Source organism: Myotis myotis, unplaced genomic scaffold, assembly GCF_014108235.1.
Source record: "Myotis myotis isolate mMyoMyo1 unplaced genomic scaffold, mMyoMyo1.p scaffold_m19_p_7, whole genome shotgun sequence".
Lineage (NCBI taxonomy): Eukaryota > Metazoa > Chordata > Mammalia > Chiroptera > Vespertilionidae > Myotis > Myotis myotis.
Window position 1 is genome coordinate 39359559 of NW_023416379.1, and position 25886 is coordinate 39385444.

The window sequence follows — 25886 nt, forward strand, 5'->3', positions numbered from 1 at the left end:
TAATAATAAAATAAGACATCTAGTGCCCACCACATTTAAGAAATAATACTGTATAGATTTTTTAATTAAAAAATGTCTTTATTTAAAGGAAAAGGCGCAAATGTATTGTGAAGGGAACATATTAGAAATCAAATATAGGAGTATTAAGTTAGATATGCAAAGGTGGTAAAGTGAAGATATGAGATATGAGAAGGCAGAAAAACTATTGATGACTAAGCTTAGTACTTATAATGGCCCTTTTGATTAAGTAGACCCTCAAGTTTAGAGTGGGTCTGGTTGGTGAATGTTTGTATTTGTTAAATGCTAAATTGAATTTATATACCATTTAGAGGTACTCAAGGTCACTCATTGACTGCTATCACAGTAAAACATCTTAAAAGGCAGTTTATTTGCCAGAGAGATGAAATATCACTATTAAGCATGTAAATTGTTTAATAGAATGCCATTCTGATCCCAGGACAAGAATAGACAATTCAGAAAATGAAGCACAAGACTTCAATTACCGTCTGTGTATGCCAGTGAATCCCAATTTATATCTCCATCCCAGATTACTGAGATGTAGAGCCAAATATTTTGCTGCTTACTCAATATTTCCACTCAAGGGTATCACAAGCATCTCAGATTCAGTACATATTAAGACCAGATATATGCTCTTTCCCTTCGAACCCATTCCATTGTTCTCTGTCTTCTCAATGAGTACCATCATTCATCCAGGTTCTCAGGTAGGAAACCTAGAAGTCATCCTTAATAACTGTCCCTCTCCAGCCTTACCCCTGTAGTTGCCTTATTCCATCCACCTCCTATGTGCCACCTTAGCCAGAGCATAACTGGGAAGGAGCAGAGAAAGTTGTCTCCTGAGTATTCTCTTCAAAAGTAGATTGTGGTGATTTAAAAATAAGTCACTAATTTTTTTTTAACTCTCCTCTCATCACCTCCCATCAAGTGAGGATCTGTGTCCCTTTCCCTTGAATCTCAGTGTGATATTATGCATGCCTCAACCAACGAAGTATGGTAGAAGTGATACTACCTGACTTCCCAGGCTGGGCCATAAAAGGGTGTCTTGAAGCACTCACTGTCATTAAACACTCCCTCTATCTGCTCTCTCTCAGAACTTTACCACTATGAGAAGCCAAGTGGGGAGGCCACGGGCAGGTGGATCTGATTGATGTGTGGGTGAATAAGCCATCTTATTGGAAGTGGATCTCTGGTAACTCATTTGAGCAAGCTCCAGCCCTTTGAATCATCACCAACTTTTCAGTTGAGCAAGCTCCAGCCCTTTGAATCATCACCCAAATGAGGACCCAGCTACCACGAAACAGAGACAAGCCATTTTTTTCTGTTCCCTTTCTGAATTCCTGACCCACAGAATCTGTGAGCAGAATAACATGGTTGTTGTAATTATGCCACTAAGTCTTGAGGTGGTTTGTTACCTAGAGATAGATAACCAGAACAAATTTTAAGGCAATATGTTAATATGATAGTTGTTAAGACCATGGAAAAAGATGTTGCAAAGAAAGTATAAATATACTTGCACAACATCACTCATTGAATCCTAAGATTTATAAGAAGGTAGTTATATTAGCCAGCTCAGGCTGCCATAACAAAACACCATAGTCTGTGTGGCTTAAACAACAGAAATTGATTTGTCACAGTTCTGGAGGCTGGAAGTCCAAGATGAAGCTTCTGGTTAATTTAGTTTCTGGTGAGAGTGCTCTTCCTAGCTTGCAGATGGCCACCTTCTCACTATGTGCTCACATGGTGGAGAGAGAGCAGAGCTAACTCTCTGGTGTTTCTTCTTAAAAGAACACTAATCCCATTGGCTCAGAACCCCACCCTTTTCCCTTCATTTAACCTTAATCACTCCCTTACTCTAAATATAAACACACTGGCAGTTCGGGCTTCAGCATATGAACTTCGCAGGGACAAATCCATTCAATGTATAGAAGTAATCAAGAGCAGTACCTTGTTTATGCCATCACTCCCCCACCATCAGGCCAGAAACTGCAGCCTGGCTTTACCCATGCCTACCCTTTTGCATGGGTCAAGATTCTGTCATCTCTTGGCTGAGCTACTCCGATCGCTTCCTCCTTCACCTCCCTTTATACAATCCTCCCATATTTTAGTCTTTTCTTCACACTACCAGGGATCTCAAAATGCTAATCTGATGCTGTTGTGCTACCACTTCAACCCCCAGAGACATCTCATACCTCTTGGGATAAAGACCAAAATCCTGGAAGTGACCCAAAAAAACCCTCCATAGTCTGATACCAGTCTGTCCCTCCAGACTTGTCTTGTATCATTCTCATCCTCACTGGCTGCATTATCAGCCCCAATAGCCTTCTCCGGTTCCTCAGATATGCCCTTCTCCTTAAAGCCTAGAACATGTTCTCCATCTTTATGACAGATCTCTTCTTTAGCTCGAGGGTCCCTTCCTCAGGGAAACCATCCCCCAAGACCCGAGCCTCACTCAGGTTCATTTCCCCCATCAGTATCTGTTTGTCAGGGTATCTGATTGTCTAGTTTCCCTACCTAGACTGTAAGAACTATGAGTGCGAGGACTCTGGTTTTGCTCACTGGCATGCGCACCTAGAACAATGTCTTATACATAGAAGATACTCAGTAATCTTTAACAAATGGAGGAAATACAAATGGCTAGTAAATGAAATGACTTCCCATATTTAAGTGAAATGCCACTTTTTACCTGTTAAATTCACAAGTAAAACAATAGTCCTATTTAGTGGCAAGACAGTCTCTTGTGTATATCAGAAGAACCTCTCTATAAAACTACTTGCAGAATGTTTTAAGAGACTAAACTGTTCAGGTCTATTGACTCAGTGCTCTAATCATAAACTGCATCTGTAGTAGCCAGCATCCAAAATGGCCCTCAATGAGCCCCACTGCCTAGTATTCCTTGTGTGGTCCCTTCCCACATTGTGCAGGGCCGGTCTGTGTGATCAATAGCATACAGCAGAAATGGTGCTGTGTCATTTCCAAGATCAGTTTATAAAAGATTGTGAAGCCTCCTTTTGGGATATGCTTTCACTCTCTATTGGATCACTTGCCAGCTATCATGTCATGTGAGCAGCCCCAAAATCATCCCCTACCTTATATTTCTGGCTAATTTCAGTTTATTCAGCTACCCATCCCATTCCCAGCCTTCTTAAACCTTTCCTTGGTAGAACTATTCACTCCCTTCTCTGTGCTGTAAGCAAAGTTCTTCTTTCACATACCAAACTACTTTCTAACTTTATTGTTTCTCCCCTTCTGAACTTCTACTAAAGGTCATGGAGTAATACCTAATTAATGCCTAATTATAAGATGTAATTAGGCATTGCTCCTAGACATATCCACAGTGCCTGTCATGTAGTAAGCATACACACACACACACACACACGCACATGCACACAAAATCTATTGAACTGCATCTACTTTTACATAGTATGTCAAGCACCAGCATACACAGCATTTCAAAGCAAGCCAAGTTCCTTCTTGGTGCTGTTCAGTTTGTTCATCTCAAAGAATTAGTGTTCCTTCCTACTTCTATTGTGCAGCCCATCTGAAGACTGTCTACTGCCCTCTAGCTGTTAGAAGCTTCCCCCATCCCACGGATACCACTGCTGAAGGATTTATGCTGTAAAATAGTCTTCCCTTCATCATGACCACTCTTCAGCATGGTTATTGCCACACTTCTCAGCAAGAACTGCTGAGTGGGTAGGGCAGGAAGGGCTTGGCTGGCACTAGACCAAAGAATTCCTGATTTTTAAATTCCCTGTAAACCCTTCTCTCTAATTTGTGAGTAAAATTTTAGTAGCTGTATTTATTGTATAGAAACACTTTTAAAAACAGGACTTAGTTACGTAAATTTATCAAATCTTATCAGTTTCTTGCCCCTGATTTACATGGATGTGAAGTTTCCAGATACCTACTTTACTATCTCCAATGTGATTGAATTATAAATCAGAGCAAATCACTTCATTCTTTTTTCCCTTCCTTAGGATTCCTAAAAAAAATACTTATGATATCTGCCATGTAATCTTGTTACTTATATACTCTAGACTTTTGAATCTCTCTAAGGGATATTATTAAAGACTGGGTTTGCAGGTTTAAAATACTTTTTTTTTTTCCCCAAATATATCTGTATTGATTCAGAGAGGAAAGGAGAGGGAAAGAGAGATAGAAACATCAATGATGAGAGAGAATCATTGATTGGCTGCCTCCTACACGTCCCCTAGTGGAGATCAAGCCCGAAACCTAGGCATGTGACCTTGACCAGAATTGAACCTGGGACCCTTCAATCTGCAGGCTGATGCTCTATCCACTGAGCCAAACCAGCTAGGGCTAAAATACTTTTTTTAAACAAAGTATTTCAGAGCAAGAGGAAAGAAGAGGGAGAGAGATAGAAACATCCGTGAGAGACATCCATTGGCTGCCTCCTGTACTCCCCCTACTGGGAACTGAGCCTGAAACCCAGTTATGTGCCCTGATCGGGAATTGAACCTGCCATCTTTTGGTCCATGGGTTGATGCTCAACCACTGAGCCACACCAGCTGGGCTAAAATGCTTTTTGATACATAGATGAAACATATCATTACTCCTAAGTACAATCTTCTTTTCAAACTGTAAAAGATATTTTGCATGTATTTCTATTATGTGTTAAACAAAGCAGAATCCAGTTGCTATATATCTGAGACCCATCTCTGCTCCTTACTAATGTCCAATCTTGGTCAAACTACAGTCTATAAATCTCCTTACTTATTAAATGGGAATAATAATTGAATTTTTTGAAAGCTAATATAATAATGGGTATGAAAGTACCATTACATAGTTAGCTCCCAGAAAATATTAGACTCTATTCTCCCCATTGCTTTCTTCTTATCCCTAAATTTACAAGGTCTTTATTGAAAATTTCTTGAACTTTACTTTTTTTTTTAATAAGGCTAATAAACTTTTATGGCATTTGTTTAGCTTCTCAAAATAGCTGAAAGGGGCAATTCAAATCAAACATTTAAAATGGTTTAATGTGCCCAGCCAGTGTGACTCAGTGGTTGAGCATCAGCTCATGAACTAGCCCACATATGGTTCTTCCTTTTGAAAGCTTTTATCTACTCTCAAAGGGCGGGTATTTCAGAGGAGGATCTCAGTGGAATATTCATGAGCTTTCAGAACATTGTCTCCACTGATCGGTTGGCGCTAGGGCAGGTCATTAGTCATCTCAGCTGTGATCTCAGAAGGAGGTCACAGTTCTATTTCTGGCCAGGGCACATGTCCAGTTACAGGCTCAATCCCCAGTGGGGGCCGTCCAGGAGGCAGCTGATCAATGACTCTCTCTCATCATGGATGTTTCTATTTCTCTCTCTTCTCTCTGAAATCAATTCAAAAAAAAAAATTTTTTTAATGGTTTAATGTGGCATTAAAGAGATCTAGTCTCTTATCAAACTCAAATTTTTGCTGTATTTATAAATATAGTGGCTCAAAGTATGAATCCAATGTAGAAAGCATGAGAACAGGAAATATTTGCATACTTTCTTTAAAGTACTTTTAATTCAACAGGTAGTTAGTTCCTTAGTTTTCTGAACTCTTCTGAGAATGTGAAAGGTAGAAGTTTGGCTTCGCAGATTCTAATTGGGACTTGGACATTTTCCTGGGTCAATTCGTTTGCTTTTTTAAAAAATATATTTTTACTAGTGGCCCAATGCACGGACTCATGCACATTGAAAGGAAATTAATTAGAAGAAAGATTCGTGCAGTAATTATGTTACTGCAAAAAATTACATGTCAAAATAATATAGTGTTATAAAATTAAAACACGCATGCGATTGGTTCCAGCAAGAGCTTTATATGTATCATAAATGTGCAAGTCAACATTTATTTTTAAGTTGCCAGTGCCTGTCATATGTACCGGCCGGGCGGTTGGTCAGATGGATGGACTGTCGGCCACTTAGCCTTTTATATATATAGAAGATAGATTGATTTCAGAGAGGAAGGGAGAGGGAGAGAGAGATAGAAACATCAATGATGAGAGAGAATCATTGATTGGCTGCCTCCTGCACGCCCCCTACTGAGGATCGAGCCCGAAACCCAGGCATGTGCCCTTGATCAGAGTCAAACCTGGGACCCTTCAGTCCAAAGGCCGACTCTCTATCCACTGAGCCAAACCAGCTAGGGCTGTTTTTCCCTTTTTTCTGTGACCATGAACTAGACCAGTGGTTCTCAACCTTCCTAATGCCGTGACCCTTTAATACAGTTCCTCATGTTGTGGTGACCCCCAACCATAAAATTGTTTTCATTGCTACTTCATAACTGTAATTTTGCTACTGTTATGAATCGTAATGTAAATATCTGATATGCAGGATGTATTTTCATTGTTACAAATTGAACATAATTAAAGCATAGTGATTAATCACCAAACAATATGTAATTATACATGTGTTTTCCGATTGTTTTAGGTGACCCCTGTGAAAGGATTGTTCAACCCCCAAAGGGGTCACAACCCACAGGTTGAGAACCACTGAACTAGACCTTTAATCCCAAGCAGCCACTTTTATAAACACACTTTGTTGTCATGTGAATAGGTGTGTACAAATGTACTACTAATGTTTAAAAAGCAACTCAAAGTACACATCCCCCAGACATCTCAGTAGCAGAACAGCATTTTATATGTGAGCAAAACCCCCGGTGCCACTGTCTCCGGCAAACATTGTCTTGCAAGCTTCAGGTTTTTTTTCCTGTGTGTTTTTGAACCAGCTTTATTTGAGCAAAAAGATCATGTGACAGTGAATAAGAGACCTATATTTTTAAAATTAATGTACTTCTATCTGATAGTCATTTGATAGGTATGTTGGCATACATTTACCTTTCTGGAAAAAAAAGAATTCCATCAAAAATAAATATTCACTGAATGTATCTTCCTTTAATAAATAATAAATCTTCAGTAAAAAGTGCACATATGTAAGTTGATGCTGTGAGTATATCTAAATCTCATTTACCCTGACTGCATTCATTCATTTCATACCAATTCTATATATCTTCTGTCTGAAAATACTGATTTGGATGTGGTTATCAAACCAGTTTCTCGGTATTTTACAATTGAAAATGAATGGAGGGACTGTTACATTTTTAACCAAGTTCATAATAAGTAATAATTTCATGTTCAGGAAATAAAATCTCTGATTAACTTAGAAACAGAATTATTGATTTATTGTCTGATTAACTTATGGTAGCAGATTTCAAGAGACTATAAACTAATTGTTTCTTTGTTATCTGGATTTTCTAAGTTTTTTTCAATGATCGTGTATTGCATAATTGAAAATGTAGAAATGATGAATAATAAAATGTCTTCATTATAATAAGAAAAATATAATGAACAAAACTAATCTTTGATCATTGGATAGCCTGTAAGAATAATTCTGAAATAGAACTGTTGGCAGCAAAATGGCACCAGAATGTTACTGGAGATTGGAACTTGGTTCAGCAACTTCATTTGAGTTCTGGCTAAGAAAGAATTGAGAGCCAAGACTCAAACTATAAAAAAAAAAGAAAAAGAAAAAAAGTTTACTTAGAAAGTCACAGAGGTAGAAGAAGTGAGCCATAGGGAAAAAATGGGCTCAGGAAACAAGTTACAGAGGCAAAAGAAGGGCCCTTGGAGCTTAGGAGAAAGAGAGAGGCAAGGAAAAGGTTCTTAGGGGAAATGGTGATGAAAGGCATGTGTGTGTTCCATACTAGCCACATAGGGTTCTTCCTCTTAAAGGCTTTTATCTACTCAAAAGGCGAGTGTTTCAGGGGAAGATCTCAATGGACAATTCATCAGCTTTCTAGGACATGGTCTCCACTGATTGGTTGGCACTAGGGCAGGTCATTAGTCATCTCAGCTGGTCCTTATGTCAGACATGGCATCGCTTGCCCTGTTTTGCTGCTTTTCTGGGCCTGGAGCTGAAATACAACTGAAACCTAGATATTATCCCTAGGGGTTAATGCTTAAGAGTGGTTGTGCTAGGGCCCACATGAGAGTGGCATGAGGCCACTCTTCGGCCCCTTGTTCCTCCTCAAAGGGGGTCTGCCACAAGGCTAGTGACATGCGGGGGAGGGGAGGAGGTCAGAGGCAGGTCCAAACTGCATGACCCACGATATGAAAGGTCAGGGGGTCTAGGTCTGAACCAAATGACCAGCAATATGTTAGGAAACAAAAGATGACCCTGGAGGTGTGGTCCTGGTTTTCCCATTTTTGCCTGTTGCTAGGCACGCAAGGCTTTCTGCCCTGGTGACCTTCTGTACCTGGCCCATTGTCCTTGCTCTGCTCATGCCTGTCTGCCTACCACGGAACTATATTGATTTATCAATATATTTATATCCACATATATACAAAGATATAGGGATATATACAAGCCATTTCTGAACTGTGAGCTTCTTGAGGACAGTCTATTTAAAATCGTCGTATCTATATTGCTTCACAGAGAACCTGACCTATAATAGAACCTAAATAAATGTTTGTTGTATGATTAAAGTTGGGTAGTATACAAACCACAAAAAGTTCATTAAGAGCTGCATAAATTTTTTAAATGTTAATTTAAACACTTGAAGCCAAAAAATGTAAAATTATACTCATTACCTTTTTTCTTTTTGAACAACTTTATTGAGATATATTTGACATCATAAAATTAACCCATTTTAACCATAAAATTTAATGATTTTTAGTTACTTTATTGAGTTGTATAATTATCACCATAAATCAGTTTTAGGACATTGTCAAACATGCCCCTTAAGGTCCTTCATGGCCATTTCTAGTTCCCACCCCAGCCTAGGCAACCACTAATCTACAATTCAAATAAATGGAATGTACAACATGTGGTTTCATGTGGCTGGCTCCTTTCACTTAGCTTAAATTTTTTATTAAATTTTTAATGTATGTTTTTATTGATTTCAGAGAGGAAGGGAGAGGGAGAAAGAGATAGAAACATAAATGATGAGAGAGAACCATCGATTGGCTGCCTCCTGTACAACCACTACTGAGGGTTGAGCCCACAACATGGGCATGTGCCCTGACCGGGAATCAAACCAAGGACCTCTTGGTTCATGGGTTGAGGCTCAATCACTGAGCCACGCTGGCTGGGCATTAATGGTTCCTTTTAAAGTTTACTCATTATTTTTTATTTTGTCCTCAAATAATGGTGAAAGGAGGATTATGGTATGGGTGGCCAGAAGTAAAATGTTTCAGTTAATTAATCCTTGTCCATTAATTCCAGTTAAAGGTTCCAAAGAAACACCATACAATAAACACTGTTTTATATATTTACTTCACCATTCTTGTCCTCAGAGCGCTCACTGCGCAGAGCAGAGCTGTCCAATAGGCTAGCCACTAGCTCCTCCACCTGTTAAGTACTTGAAATGTGGCTAGTGATGTGCTGTAAGTATAAAATACACACTAGTTTCAAAAACTTAGTATAAAAAATGTAATTATTTCATTTATAATTTTATATTGAGTATATTAGAAATAATATTTTTGAGATTGGGATAAATAAAATATGGGATTAAGATTAATTTCACCTCTTTTTTCACTTGTTTAATGTAGCTCCTAGCAAATTTTAAATTGCACATGTGGCTTACATTATTTTTTTTTTAATATATTTTTTTTAATTTTTTTTTTTTTTAACAGAGAGGAAGGGAGAGGGATAGAGAGCCAGAAACATCAATGAGAGAGAAACATTGATCAGCTGCCTCCTGCACATTCCCTACTGGGGATGTGCCTGCACCCGAGGTACATGCCCTTGACCGGAATCGAACCTGGGACCCTCTATCCACTGAGCAAAACCGGTTCTGGCTACATTATATTTTTATTGGATATCACTGGTCTAGAGTCTGTAAGTGTTTGTATACTCACAGATACTGTAATGATTTTCATAATTTAAAAAGGATGAAATTAAACTGCAGTTATATCCTCTATTCTGTTGTTTCTTCTTATGGGAATAAAGTATGATGAATAATCTAATTATACTAGTAAATTATGATGGGTTGCCTCCTCTCTGATTTCTCTATTTAACTGTTTACAAAAGATTGTAGTTCCTTCCTTATGCCTTTGACATTTTCATATAAGTTAAAGGAAACAGATTCTTGTATTTTAGAATATTAGCACTTAAGAACTGATTTGAATAAGGAAGGGAGTTAGAGGTCCAATTATCTAATTTTGCTTTATTCTGAAAATATATTTTAACAGAAGTCCCTTATCTAAAGATAAAATTTGCTTCATCATTTTTTTTTTTTTCATTTTCCCCCCTTACCCTAAAAAGGGCAGTTCTCATCCTAGTCAGTTTGGTTTCATGGATAGAGCATTGGAAGGGTCCTGGACTGCAGGCTCAATCCCCAGTGCGGGGCGTGCAGGAGGCAGTTGATCAGGGATTCTCTCTCACCATTACTGTTTCTATCCCTCACTCCCTCTCCCTTCCTCTCTGAAATCAGTTAAAAAATAAAAATAAGCCGAACCAGTTTGGCTCAGTGGATAGAGCATCGGCCTGCGGACTGAAGGGTCCCAGGTTCGATTCCAGTCAAGGGCATGTATCTTGGTTGCAGGCACATCCCCAGTGGGGGGCATGCAGGAGGCAGCTGATCGATCTCTCTCATCGATGTTTCTAACTCTTCTATCCCTCTCCCTTCTTCTCTGTGGAAAATCAATAAAATATATTTAAAAAAATAAAAATAAAGAATATGGGCCCTTTATTTTTTTAAAAGGCAGTTCTCGCCCCCTTAGCTCTCTTTAGGTAGGTTCAGCATCTCTTAGTTCTGTCTGTGGCAATAGCATGAGTATTTTGAATAGTTTATATCTTAACTTTTAGTCTTTAAAAACTGAAACAATTCGGTTACTCCCAACACCTTTTTGTCTTGGTTTTTATTGCATTTTTTAGGAAGATTCTATCACAAATGACATTGGAATATCGACTTGGAAGGAGCAGACTTTTCTCTCCCATGGTGCCTTATTAGCAAAGAGCTGCCAAGCTGCAATGGAATTAGCAAAGCATGATGCTGAGGTTCAGGATATGGCATTTCAGTATGGGAAGCACATGGCCATGAGTCATAAGGTATTTGCACATCCTTTCTCCTTCTTGGTGCTTAAAGCCCTAAAATGAGACATCAGAACTTTTTGGCCATTTGGTAAGCTTTTTTTCAAAAAATGTTTATTGTGTGTTTAAAACCTATCAGTCATAGACAGTGATTGTTATATAAACAGTGTGATTGGTGAATATTGTGTAATTTTGACAGAAAGCTGCAGCTTACTTTAACCATATTTGTGATATTTGTCTTTTCTTACCACCTGAAAGGGTTCTTGAAAGAACTCTAGCAATTATTAAATTACATGTAATGTTGCTATTTATAGAATAGAATATTTTCATTTTTGTTACAGTTCCCTTTTAGTTCCTTATGTAAAACAAATTATGGAAAATTAATGAAATTTGGAAATATACTGAATAAAATTAAAAGCTTTACTTCTAATAACTGATTCTTTTGAATGGGCGTAGTAAAATATAAAATGTCCTAAGATTAGCTGTTGCATTGTTTCCTCTATGGATATATAATTGTAAAATTGTATTTAATATATTTATACCCTAAGTGTTGCTTAAATAGCTTATAAGAAGGGGGAAATACCTATATATATATAAAAGGCTAATATGCTAAATGTCTGACCCCCCAATTGGTTGCTATGACATGCGCTGACCACCAGGGAGCAGACGCCCAACACAGGAGCTGCCCTGATGCACACTGGCACCACAGACCTGGCGCCCAGAAAGCAACACTTGGCTTCCCCCAAGCGGGACACAGGCCCTGCCACCACCCCGAGCAACAGCCCACCAAATCGCAGCCAACACTGCCGAGACCCCATGGCGCAAAATGCGGCCCACAGCCCAGCTACATCACGTAGCAACGCCCGGCTTCCTCTCCCTAGCCACAACTAGCTTCCTTGCAGTTTCTTCAGCCCAGGAACACGACTTGCTTTATAGCCAGGTGCAAGCATTTCACACTTTAACCAAATGTCTGTGAAGCGTTTACCCATGCCTCATCTCATTTGATCCTCACAGAAGTCCTGGAGCAGGTAGTTAGGAGACTCGGTGGAATCCTATTTTCTTTAGATTAGCCAGAAAACAGAGATCTAGTAAGTCAAGAAACTTGACCCAACTGAAAAGAAGTAAGAAATGGTGGACCCTGAAAATGACTTCAGGTTTTGTCACTGCACAGAATATAGTCAAGCACTGCTGCAGTTAAATATTTGCCCTGTTCTCCCTGCATGACCTACAATAATAATCTGCTTCATGTTGATATTTACGGCTGTGTTGCTAACAATTACATGAAAGAGAAGTTGGGGTGCTTCATTGGGCTGGAAAAAGTTTAGCTACATCAGAAAGCAGGTCTAATTAAGCAAGTTTATTCTACATATATATAAAAGACTCACACATGTGCAATACATACAAAGCTCTCACTGGCGCCAATTGCACGCGTGTGTTTCGACCTGTCATTGTCGATCGTGAATTTGGTTGACACTTCTATTATAGAGAAAGGGCGAATAGTGATATTAAAATATTTCTTCTAATTAATTCCCTTTGCACCGGGCCACTAATATTAGTATAAATGTAATATGTCCAGATAATTTTTTACATATTTTATTAAATCTTAGGTTAGTTCATTAAGCAATTATATTTATTAAGTGTTTTTGTAAATCCTGACCTTGAACTTAAAGTAAAATAAAGGTTTCTGCTAAATAAAAAAGGGATATGTTAAGGAAAAATTATTTTAAAGATTATTGTTAATCATATAAACTGGTTTTGGCTTACTAAAGTATACCTAAAACCTGCATTTCTTAAACTTTATTTTTCACTATATTACCTAGTACTTTCTGTATATGACTAAGACATACCAGTGAATATGCATTTCACTCATTTAACTCTTTTCACTACTTCTAGATAAATTCTGATCTCCAGCCTTTTATTAAAGAAAAGACCAGTGACTCCACGACATTTAATCTGAACTCAGCTCCTGTAGTCTTACATCAGGAGATTCTTGGAAGAGATTTGTGGATTAAACAGATTGGCGAGGTAAATGAAAGTACTCCTATATTAGGTTCCAGTAGAATTAGCTGATTTTAGAACATAATTCATATTTTATGATAATCTAAGACAGTGGTTCTCAGCCTTCCTAATGCCGCGACCCTTTAATATACTTCCTCATGCTGTGGTGACCCCCAATTTCATTGTTACAAATTGAACATAATTAAAGCATAGTGATTAATCACAAAAACAATATGTAATTATATATGTGTTTTCCGATGGTCTTAGGCGACCCCTGTGAAAGGGTCGTTCAACCCCCAAAGGGTCGCGACCCACAGATTGAGAACCACTGATCTAAGACATCAGCCATATAGATCAGCCATATATAAGAACTTATTCATATAACAGGTAAAATTCTTTGTAATCTACATTTTAAGAGGTAAAATGTTACAAGTTAGAAACTGCAATACTATGTTTGTTATTATCTGAGTTTTTAGAATACTGAAACATAAAACTAATGTGTATGGTGAATACTAATTAACTCAGATGATTTTTTTTTTTCCTAAAGACTTTCAAAAATCGGGCTATGGTAATAGCACTACCCTTTAACTGACAGCAATTTTCCATCTGCAAACTCTAGCACAAGCTGCAGAATTCCAGGAGGTCCGTCTGTCAGCTCATTGGGTTATTTTAAAACAAACTTGGACCCTGAATATTCAAGTTCTCAGGCATTATCATAGGGGGGGGAAAGCATGGTTAAATGGGAAGGGTAAAGGGGCTTAAGCTGGCTAATTTTCCCACTTTGGGGGCGGGGAAGTTGTGGGTGACGGAAGGAAACTTTTTTGGTTTTTGTTTAATCCAGAAACCCTGATTCAAAAGTTATTGCCCTTTTACCTAAAGCTTCATGGAATTTATGTAGCTTCATGGTTCTGATTGATTGGGTTAACCTGAGAATGACACAGGGAAGGAACCAGGCACAGCTGAGGGGGTAGCTACGATGCTTAAAGCAGAGGGTTCCTAAGTGATACCTGCATTCAGAAAGATGAGATGTTTGCTCTCCTCTCCCTCCTCCCCTATTGGCTCTCAAAATGCTATCAGCCACCTTAAAATCCCTTATTCACCAGGTAGGAAACAATAGGATTCCTTTCTGGGGAAACTGTCAAGCTCAGGCAATAAGACCTGCAGATGTGAATGATTGAGGCCCCTCAGTAAACACGCCATGTCCTTGCAGCCCTCCAACAGGGAGGCCCACCAGTTGACAAGCCCCAAAGTATCCAAGTGCAGCACCACAGGTACTAGAGGACCACTGGGCATTTGAGTGAAACCTCTGCCATAAAAGAATGAGGCAAGGCTCTTCCTTTCCGATCCGTCATCTGAGGTGGAATGGCAGATTTTCATGAACGTCCTTACAGGGAAGACCATCTCTCTCAAAGCTGAACCCTTGGATACAATAAAAAAATGTAAAGGCCTAGATCAGGGTGGGCAACCTTTTGTGAGTGTGTGCCAAAACCAGCAAAATCTCTGACTCAAAATTCTTCTGCGTGCCAACCCTAATTTTTTGAGAACCTACTTGATATCTCTTAAGGTGTATGTATGTGAAGAACCTTGAAGAAATAATAAAATTCATTCGAGCAACAAAAACACAGTATATGATGATGAAAAATACATTTATTTTTTTAATGTATACATGTACACTGGTAGTCCGACAGAAAACTTTATGACTCCGTTTGATATTATCAGTGGGACTTTTGCTGCTGCATCACTGATGATAGAGATTTTACATCAGGTTTATATTTCGTGACCTTCAGAGATATGCACGAGCTACTACTTTCATCCGTCAGGCTACTCCTATCACGAGACTTAACAAAATTCATCACTGAGAACAAAGATTCACAAGCGTATGTGGATGAAACCAAAACACTGGTCGGATCTAGGAAGGCAGGGAGAGTTAAGGCAGAGGCATAGAAATTGCTCTTCCCCTCTCTCGTCAATCCATGTCTGTGGTCTTTAAGATAACTTGTTATGTAAAATTATTTATTTATCTAAGATGCACCTACACTGAATTTATCTGAAAAATAAAAAAGTCCATATTAAGAAAATAATTGTAAATGGAAGATTATAAGAGAGGGTTTCGCGTGCCAGCAAAAGTTACTGGCATGCCATGTTTGGCACGCGTGCCAGGGGTTACCCACCCCTGGCCTAAATCCAGGATAAGGAAGGAATTCCTCCTGATCAGCAAAGACTGATCTTTGTTGGCAAGCAACTGGCAGATGGACATACTTTGTCTATGACTATGACGTTCAAAAGGAGTCCACTCTTCATCTTGTGTTGAGACTTCGTGGTGGTGCTAAGAAAAGGGAGAAGTCTTACACCACTCCCAAGAAGAATAAGCATAAGAGAAAGAAGGTTAAGCTGGCTGTCCTGAAATACTATAAAGTGGATGAGAATGGCAAAATCAGTCGCCCTCACAGGAATGGCCTTCAGATGAATGTGGTGCTGGAGTTTTTATGGCCAGTCAATTTGACAGATGGTATTGTGGCAAATATTGTCTGATCTATTACTTCAACAAATCAGAAGACAAGTAATTGTATATGGGTTAATAAAAGACATGAACTAAGATTAATAAAAGAAAAGAATGAATCAAAAACAAACTGATAAAAAGAGGTAACTTAGAAGAAAAGAGACTGTTAAAAAAATGACATTTTCAAAAGTACTGTAGTCAGTATACTCAGGAGCTATTAAATCCATAAAATAAGAGCAGGTTATATATTTTAAAAATGACAATCCAAGAATAAGAAATCAGCCCTGGCTGGTTTGGCTCAGTGGATAGAGCGTCGGCCTGCAGACTGAAGGGTCCCGGGTTTGATTCCCATCAAGGGCTAGTACCTTGGTTGCAGGCACATCCCCAGTAGGGGGTGTGCAGGAGGCAGCTGATCGATATTTCTCTCTCGTCGATGTTTCTAACTCTCTATCCCTCTCCCTTCCTCTCTGTAAAAAATCAATAAAATATATATATTAAAAATAAATAAATAAAATGGATAAGACTAACTGTGGTGCCTAGGGCAGCACATTCAGGTAATACAATTATAAAAAAAAAGAAAAAAATGAGAAGTCAGAATTATAAAATAAAAAATATAAAGCAGAATATTTTTAAATAGAAAATATAAATGAGAAAATCTCCCAGAAATTTGAATGAAAAGATAATAGAAAATAGAAAAGTTAAGAAAATTGGAGGACCAATTTAAAAGATTCTCTATGTATTATGAATTCCAAAAAGAGAATACTGAAAATGCAGACAAAAAAAATTAATGAATTTTTTAAAAGAAAAGAAAATTTCTAAAAATTGAAGGACCTCAGTCTCCAAATTGAACTGGTGCCCTAAATAATGAATTTTAAAAGACCCATGCCAAATCACATCATTATCAGATTTTGAAACAATGGGGATAAAGAAGATATCCTAATACTTATAGAAAGAAAAAGAAAATCCTACCTGCAAAGGATCAAGAATCAGTTGGTTAGAGCATTGTTCCAATACACCAAGGTTATGGGTTTGATTCCCACTCAGGGCACTTTTTAAAAAATAATAATAGTAATCCGAATGGCCCTGGAGACACTGAAAGCTTCAAGACAATGGAGTTTACTTCAGTATTCAAAGATAAAATTATTTCCAACTTAGAATTTTATGCCAGTCATGTTGCCAATGTGACATTAAATAAAGACAACTTAAAACAGATAAGCAAGATCTCAAAAAACTTACCTTTCAAGCATCTTTTTTCAGGGAGTAGGTGACGTATTTCTATCAAGGCAAGAAGTAACCAAGAAAAAGAAAGTCATGGACTTTAGGAAGTAGGGGATCAGACCTAGGTGTGAGGCAGTGGGAAATCCTAGGACAAAATGAAGGAAAGAATAATAAGCCAACAGTGTTGCCAATAATAAGAGCACTTACCATGTGCCAAGAACTGTTCTAATGAGAAATCAGAGGCACAGAGGGATTAACTACCCTGTGCACAGTCACACAGGTAGCACATGGTGGAGCCAGGATTCAAGCCCTTGTAGCCTAGCTCCAGGGCCCATGTCCTTAGAGTAACATGCTACACTGTTTCTAATTCAAGCAAGTCCTGGGCTGATGGCTATGCCTCCAGTCTGCATTGGAACAAGAGGACAGAGACCTCCAGGAGAACTATCTCTAAGGGAAAAATGGGACTGATGATTGCCTAATGTCCTTGACCATATAGAGAATTTGGGGACAAATTAATGATAGGCACAGAAAAGTAAGGGTTCCTGTTACTTTTACTGCAAACACACAATTTGCCCCAAAACTTAGCTACTTCAAATAATGATTTTATTGTGTTCATGTATTCTCTGGGTCAGGAGTTTGGACAGTGCATCGAGGGGGTGACTGCTCTGTGATTTCTGGGGCCTCTGCTGGAAAGACCCAGTGGCTAGAAGTGACTCAGTAATGCTGGGGCCTGGGATTGTTTGGAGGCTCCACTCTCACCTGGCACCTGGGCTGGGCTGTCAAGAAACCAGGCTGCTGACCAACCAGAGTGCTCACACATGGCCTCTCCATTTATTTTGGCTTTCTCACAGCCCGGCAGCAACAGAGTAGTCCAACTGTTTACCTGTCTGATGAGAACTCCAAATGCAAGTGTTCCAGCTGCACCATGTCTTAGGATTAAGCCTCCCAAGTCCCACAGTCACTTCCACAGTCTCCTGTCAATTCAAGGGGAGGGTTGTTGATCTCACCTATCAAATGGGAAGAGTTTCCAAGAATTTGGGGCCCACATTTTAAAAGAGCCACACTGAACATGGATAAAATGACGTAGTTATTAGCTATAATAAAAAAAAATTAATGGGTAAGAAAGGAAATGTAATAGTTCTCTACATGGCCTAAAAAATATTTATATAGCAAAAATTACAAATATCAAATATTGATTTAAAGCAAAAATGTCATCAATGCAAGGAAGTGAAGGAAAAATGTATTTTGGTCATGTAAGAAATGTAGGGGGTGGGGGTAGCTGGGGGGAAAAAGGAGACTTATGACAGCCAGTTGGCCTGGAGGTCAAATCCCCCCCCCCCCCCGTGTTACCTACAACAATCAAGGCTTAACTACAACAAGACGGCACACAAAGACCACTAGGGGGTGCACCAAGAAAGCATAAAAAATGCGGAGACAAAGAAACAGGACAGAAATGGAGGAAGGCAAAATGCTGGATATAGAGCTCAAAACCACACTTTTAAGGTCTCTCAAGAACTGTCTAGAAGCCGCTGATAAATTTAGTAAGGCCCTCGAAAAGACTGGTGAGACCGCCGATAAATTTAGTAAGGCCCTCGAAAAGACAGGTGAGACCGCTGATAAATATAGTGAGACCCTCAAGAAATCTAATGAGACCCTCGATGTTGTGATAAAGGACCAACTAGAAATTAAGCATACACTGACTGAAATAAAGAATATTATACAGACTCCCAACAGCAGACCAGAGGAGCGCAAGAATCAAGTTAAAGATTTGAAATGCAAAGAAGCAAAAAACACCCAACCGGAAAAGCAAAATGAAAAAAGAATCCGAAAATACGAAGATAGTGTAAGGAGCCTCTGGGACAGCTTCAAGCGTACGAACATCAGAATTATAGGGGTGCCAGAAGATGAGAGAGAGCAAGATATTGAAAACCTATTTGAAGAAATAATGACAGAAAACTTCCCCTACCTGGTGAAAGAAATAGACTTACAGGTCCAAGAAGCACAGAGAACCCCAAACAAAAGGAATCCAAAAAGGACCACACCAAGACACATCATAATTAAAATGCCAAGAGCAAAAGACAAAGAGAGAATCTTAAAAGCAGCAAGAGAAAGAAACTCAGTTACCTACAAGGGAATACCCATACGACTGTCAGCTGATTTCTCAACAGAAACTTTGCAGGCCAGAAGGGAGTGGCAAGAAATATTCAAAGTGATGAATGCCAAGAACCTACAACCAAGATTACTTTATCCAGCAAAGCTATCATTCAGAACTGAAGGTCAGATAGAGAGCTTCACAGATAAGGAAAAGCTTCATCACCACCAAACCAGTATTATATGAAATGCTGAAAGGTGTCCTTTAAGAACAAATTATGAACAACAAATATGCATCTATCAACAAGTGAATCTAAGAATTAAGTGAATAAATAATCTGATGAAGAGGGGAAAAAAAGGAGACTTATGTAATACTTTAAACAATAAAGAATTTTTTAAAAAGAAAGAGATAAGATCATTTTCCTTAAAATTCAGGTACCCCTTACCTCTGCCTAAATTGTCCATGTAAATTATTTACAAAGTGGGATTGCTTTGAGCTTGGCTGGGAATTGTTTAAATAAAAGGTGGATTTCTCAAAAAGAAAAAAGAAAAGAAATGTGATTATTTTTTTCATGGTAGGATCAATAGATAATGTCTAAAATTTAATCAAGGAGGGACAATATTTGAAGATTAACAGCAAAAGAAACAAAGAGAGGGGCACAGGACAGAGAGAATCTGGAGAGTGCTAGGAGTTTTATTAAAAGTCTTATACTATTTGACTTTTTAAATAATATACATATATTTGGTTTTATTTTAAAACTTTTATTTTAAAATGTTATATACTTTATTACAGTGATTTTACTTCTAGTCATCTATACCGGGGGAAAAATATCAGAGATTGGGCAAAGACTTACGTATTAAAATATAGTAAAATACTAATTCTAAAAGGAAGAACATGAAAATTGATGCATTTCAATATAGAAAAATGTTAAATGAAGTATCATACAATTGGGATATCACATGGCTATTGAATATTGTATTACTAGGGTATATTTGTGTGTTTTTTGACAGCTGAACTGCAAATATATATACAGATGGTGTTAGTAGCTCTAATTGAGTTACATTAGAATATATTACAGATTTATATTTTGGTTGAAAAAATACAGCTAAATATGTTCGATGAAAGTTACCAACTCTCCCTACCAACTATTCATATATATACATATACATGTAAGAGTAGCATAGATATGAATTTTAAAGGAACTTCACAGAAAAGGAACATATTTAACTCTTAGTTTCTTTGTAAGCATGCTAAATTGTCAATGTAGACAACACGAGAGTCCAGGATTTCCTAAACAGCTAGTGAAATATTCCCACACCAGTATCCCCAACTTGATTTAAATTCAAAGGGATATCCTTTCCAAATCATCTGTGTTTAGCCACTGACTTCAGGCTCTTCTCCTTATATCTGCATGTCTGAGTCATGAACAGGGTCTCTGATGAGAGAGGATGCATTCATCTGAAGCAAATAAATGTTAGTTTCTGTCATGCAAGTGGCAACATTCTTCAGATTGAAGATGCCTAACAAGTTTATTTTAATCTTCTAAATTATAATATTCATATTTATATAAAGCTCTATAAGAGAATGATCTAGCACTGTGAATGAGTTAGGGAACACAATTTACATAACACTTGAGAGAGACATTCTATCCTAAATCTCAAGGAGGTTTCATATTAATTCTCAAACTAGTCCTTTCTCGTGCTCTTTTCCAATTTTTTCGTGAAATTTGCCTCCTCTGCATTTTTGCAGTCCTCTCCTCCCCCACGTTTTGAATTTTATTGCAGCATCCTTAAGGATAATAGTGAATTAACCTTTGAATTATTCATAGTACCTGGCTTAGTGACTTACTTGGAGTAGTCATTCAATTAATATTTATCAAAAAGTATGTGTGGCCCTGGCTGGTTTGGCTCAGTGGTTAGAGGGTCGGCCTGCGGACTGAAGGGTCCCAGGTTCGATTCCGGTCAAGGGCATGTACCTTGGTTGGGGGCACATCCCCAGTGGGGGAGTGTGCAGGAGGCAGCTGATAGATGTTTCTCTCTCATCGATGTTTCTAACTATCCCTCTCCCTTCCTCTCTGTAAAAAATCAGTAAGATATATTTTTTTAAAAAAACTATGTGTGGTGTGGTCTTCACAGAGTAAGCTATACTTGATGGCAGCCCGTTTTGTTAAATAGAGTCAAGTTGGTGTAGTGGAAATGGCCCATAGAGGACCAGGATTTGGAAGACCTGGGTTCTAGTTTGGGCTTTGCTAGCATCTGCAAAACCTTTATCACATCCTTTCACGTCTTTTTTATTATTTTCTGCAAAATGATGGCATTTGAACTGGATCATTTCTAAGATCCCTTTCAGCTCTTAAATAAATCTAAGAAATAGGTCTCTTAGGCAAGAGATGCATCATAAGAAAAATATTTATCTCTATTAGAAGCTTAATACTTGTTTTGACATTGAGAAATAGAAAAGTCTTGCTCCTGAAGGTAGAAGTCACCTATGATTTCTTATTTTCACATATGAAATAACTTCCCTGCTCTTCTCAGATGGGTGTGTTCAACATCATTGTGAAGTTAGGAGGAAGAGCACCTCTGGAATTTTTCATATCAAGCACTGTTACCTCCTCTCCAACTCTCTCTTTCCCCCAAAAAAATCTTAAGATTAGCTAGCCCTCTTCCATCACGCCCATCGGTGCACACATACACACACATACACACCATACTCTTTCACAAGAGGCAATTTAGGGCACTAACCAGGCCTGAAACAGCTGAAAAATATTTGTTGGGCAATGTCTCCATATAAATTCTACAGCTTTCTCCCTACCTTAATTTTAAATTTAAATTTGTAGCTGCTGGAAAATAATGATCAGGTAAAAATACTGATAGTGAATGATGATTCGCCCTAGGGAGGTGAAGTCATTACTCAGTTATCATTTGATCCCTAATAAAAGAAGGTGGAATCTTCCCGGGAATCACAGAGCTCTGACTCTCTTGGGGAGTCCAGGGGCTATTGCAGGTCAGCAGCTTTATTTTTAATGATCCTTCTCGTTTTCTGCTGCCATTACAAGTCACCTAGAGAAATGAGAATTATGATATTTTCTTGGTTATTTCTGAAAGTACCGAAATGTCACTTAGGCTTGTGGCATTCTGACAGTGTCATAACCAGCCATAAAATACCTTATGTGAACTGCATATTACCAATGCTAGGGTAACTCACTTGTCCCTAGATATCCTACTATTCTTATTCAAAAAGTTGAGACAGAGATGGTTAGGCAAAGCTGGTATGTATGAACATAACACATGCATACTCGCAATCTAATACCTTTCCAGCTCTGTAACTGGAGAACCTGATTCTTCTACCAAACAAAAAAAAACTCACTGGCTACTTCACCTGCTGGACTAGCAGATAGAGTAGATTTCTGATTTGTGACCTTTTTAATCCTCTCACACTATACCCAATCCATTCTTCGCTATCCCCTAACAATCCTCCTTTTTATGTATAAACTCTACCTCTTAATACCAATGCAAAGGTACAGAGAGTTTATTTTCAGTAAGACCTGTTTTCTCTAAAGGAACCAATTATATTTCTGCCTATGCCAAGGCAAAATACCTTTTAAATGTCTTTCTTTTTGCAGCCACCAATATAATATTTTAATTAAACAGGAAACCAAGTATTCACATGGACTCAAAGCACCCTGTCGATTACAAATTAAATACATTGAACAAACTGTTTCTCCAATAATGAGACAAACTGCTATTGTGTAATTCCTGATGTAACAGAGAAGTATACAGCATCATCTGTATAGTTACCTCGCCAGAATGTTTAAGCTTTAATCATAAGAAAACAATCAGACAAATCCCAGATAAGGGACATTCTGCAGAGCAACTGACCTGGACTAAATGCCAATATTGGACATAAAGCTGGCCGTCAGGGCCACAGACTTTCCATCCTAGGACCATGGCCCAATTTGTCCATAACCTTGCAGAAGAGGCCCCACTAGTAAACGCTACTGTGACTTATGGAAGCCTTGATTGACCACGTTTTGGCACTATGCCAACCCCTGCTTAGATCCCTACAGATATTCAGAGCTGGAAAAATATAGTCATAGTGCTCAAACTGGTAGTTTCAGTCAGCTCACAGGTAAGGAAGCTCTGCTGAATGGTTTGGAGAACACTGAAGTGTGGATGTGATTTTATGTCAGCAAGATCATAGGCAAGTGTGGCACCCTTGGCTATAGTGTTTGAAGATCAGTCTTTAATATCTGTTTCTTTTTGGTTTATTATTTGAAAGTTCTTGGAATATGAGTGATCAGAATGGTGTTTGAATTTTAAAAAGATTTGTCAAAAATGTCAATATTATGAAAGAAAATGTAGTGGTGTGTGGACTGTTGTAGATGAGGAGACATTAAAAAGCCATGACATCCATTAGGAATACATGATTTTTAATTTGATCTTCGATTGGGACAAAAACAGCTCTGAAGGACACTGTTGGTTGACTTGGAAATTTTGAATATAGATTATATCTTAAATATTATAGTAAATGTTACACTTGTAAGGTGTGATCATGTCTTGGGTTATGTAGAACATCATTTTGTTCTTTGGAAATAAATGCTGAAGGGATGAGGCATCATGATGTCTACATTTACTCTCATATACTCAGCAAATGATCATATAGAGAGAAAGCAAATATGGCAAAATACTACCAATTGGTTAATCTAGGTGGAGGGCAAATGGGTGTTTAATATATTCTTTCAACTAAACAGTTTGAGAGAAAAGTCGTTTTCATTGGAAGCTCAAGAAGAAAATCTTTAAAATAAAATTTTAAAAAGACTATAGCGGATAGCATGGGGGAAAAATAAAATGGTAATAGAGATGATCAGTCTCAAGGATTTCTCCACTCCCTGCTGTGGAATATTAGTTTTCTGCTTTTAGAAAAAGGTTTCCCCATATCCAGCTTTCAAGTCCAGATAACAGTAGGTGGAAACTGGAAACAGTTCATTTATGTCATCTGATCCTTCTTTGTTACCTGACTTATAAAAAAGCATTTGCTTCTTAAAATAAAAGACCACATTGTACATCCATTACTAACCAACAGGGAATTTATCTGGCTCAGTCTGCAGAGACTGGTGTATGAACGTTTGGAATTAATCCCTCCGTGCATCCTCTCAGAGTGCTGGCTTTTTTTGCTTTTGTATAGAATATTGTTTTACAGTACTCACTGTAGCTGTCTGAGCAGGCCTCCAATGTCATGAGCACTGGCACACAATCTTGTCTACTTCATATCGTTTTGCGTGTTTTTTAATTTATTAGGGTGAATTGGTTAATAAAACTTATATAAGTGCAGGTGTATAATTCTGTAATATATCATCTGTATATTGTATTGTGAGTTCACCACCCCAAGTAATTTATCCCCCCTTTACCCTCTTCTACCTCTCCCCGCCCCACTTTCCCTGTGGTAATCACCATGCTGTTGTCTGTGTCTATGAGTTTTGGTTTTGGTTTTGTTTTTGTTTTTTTTGTTTTTAAATATATATGTTATTGATTTTTTACAGAGAGGAAGGGAGAGGGATAGAAAGTTAGAAACATCAATCAGCTGCCTCCTGCACACTCCCTACTGGGGATGTGCCCGCAACCAAGGTACATGCCCTTGACCGGAATCGAACCTGGGATCCTTGAGTCCGCAGGCTGACACTCTATCCACTGAGCCAAACCGGTTAGGGCTGGTTTTGTTTTTTGCTTAATCCCGTCACCTTTTCCACCCAACCTCCCTCCCCAGTGACAGCTGTCAGTCTATTCTCTGTATCTATGAGGTCTGTTTTTATTTTGATTGTTACTTTATTTTGTTCATTAGATTCCACATATAAGTGAAATCATATGGTACTTGTCTTTCTCTGACTGGCTTATTTCACTTAGCATAGTGCTCTCCAGGTCCGTAAGTGCTATCACAAAAGGTAAGATTTCCTTCTTTTTTTACAGACAAGTAGTATTCCATTGTGTAAAAGTACCACATCGGTTTTATCTACTCATCCACCAATGGACACTTGGGCTGCTTCCAAATATTAGCTATTGTAAATAAGGCTGCAATGAACATAGGGATGTGTATATTCTTTCTGATTGGAGTTTCAGGATTCTTAGGTTTTATTCCCAGAAGTGTGATCACTGAGTCAAATGGCAGTTCCATTTTTAATTTTGGGAGATAGCTTTATACTACTTTCCACAATGGCTACACCAATCTGCATTCCCACCAACAGGGCACAAAGGTTCCCTTTTCTCCACATCCTCACCAGCACTTGTTGTTTGTTGATGTATTGATGATAGCCATTCTGACACATGTGAGGTACTATCTCATTGTGGTTTGAATTTGCATTTCTCTGATGCTTAGTGATGGTGAGCATCTTTTCATGTGTCTATTGGCCTTCTGTATGTTCTCTTTGGAGAAGTGTATATTCAGGTCCTTTGCCCATTTTTAATTGGATTGTTTGGATTTTTTTTTTTTTTTTTTTTGGTGTTGCATTTTATAAATTCTGGATATTAATCTCTTACCAGATGTATTATTGGCCAGTATGTCCTTCCACTCAGTGGGTTATCTTTTCATTTTGTTGATGATTTTCTTTGCTATGCAAAACCCTTTTACTTTGATGTAGTCCATTTTATTTGTGTTTCCTTTGCCCAAGAAGATATATCAGAAAAGATATTGCTATGAGAAATGTCTGAGATTTACTGCCTATATTTTTTTCCAGGACTTTTATGGTTTCAAGTCTAACATTTAAGTCTTTAACCTATTTTTAGTATATTCTTGTGCACAATGTAAGAAGGTGGTCTAGTTTCATTTTCTTGCACATGTCTGTCCAATTTTCCCAACACCATTTATTGAATAAACTGTTTTTAAGCCATTATATGTTCTTGCCTCCTGTGTCAAATATTGAGTATAAAGGCATGACTTTATTTCTGGCTCTCTATTTCATTCCATTAATCTATATGTCTGTTTGTATGCCAGTACCATACTGTTTTGATTGCTATGGCCTTGTAGTTTGATATCAGTT

At 38.1% G+C, this 25886-nt stretch overlaps 1 protein-coding gene and 1 pseudogene across 3 annotated transcripts in view; both read left to right on the forward strand.

The window, feature by feature from the left end:
- PDSS2 (decaprenyl diphosphate synthase subunit 2) overlaps window positions 1-25886 on the forward strand; it is a 245723-nt gene that overhangs the window by 180698 nt on the left and 39139 nt on the right. For all 3 annotated transcript variants that reach the window (XM_036317452.1, XM_036317453.1, XM_036317454.1), the window contains 2 exons: window positions 10893-11066; window positions 12942-13073. In XM_036317452.1, coding sequence (XP_036173345.1) covers window positions 10893-11066; window positions 12942-13073 — 306 coding nt within the window. The remainder of the gene's footprint in view (window positions 1-10892; window positions 11067-12941; window positions 13074-25886) is intronic.
- LOC118660249 lies at window positions 22802-23088 on the forward strand (annotated as a pseudogene).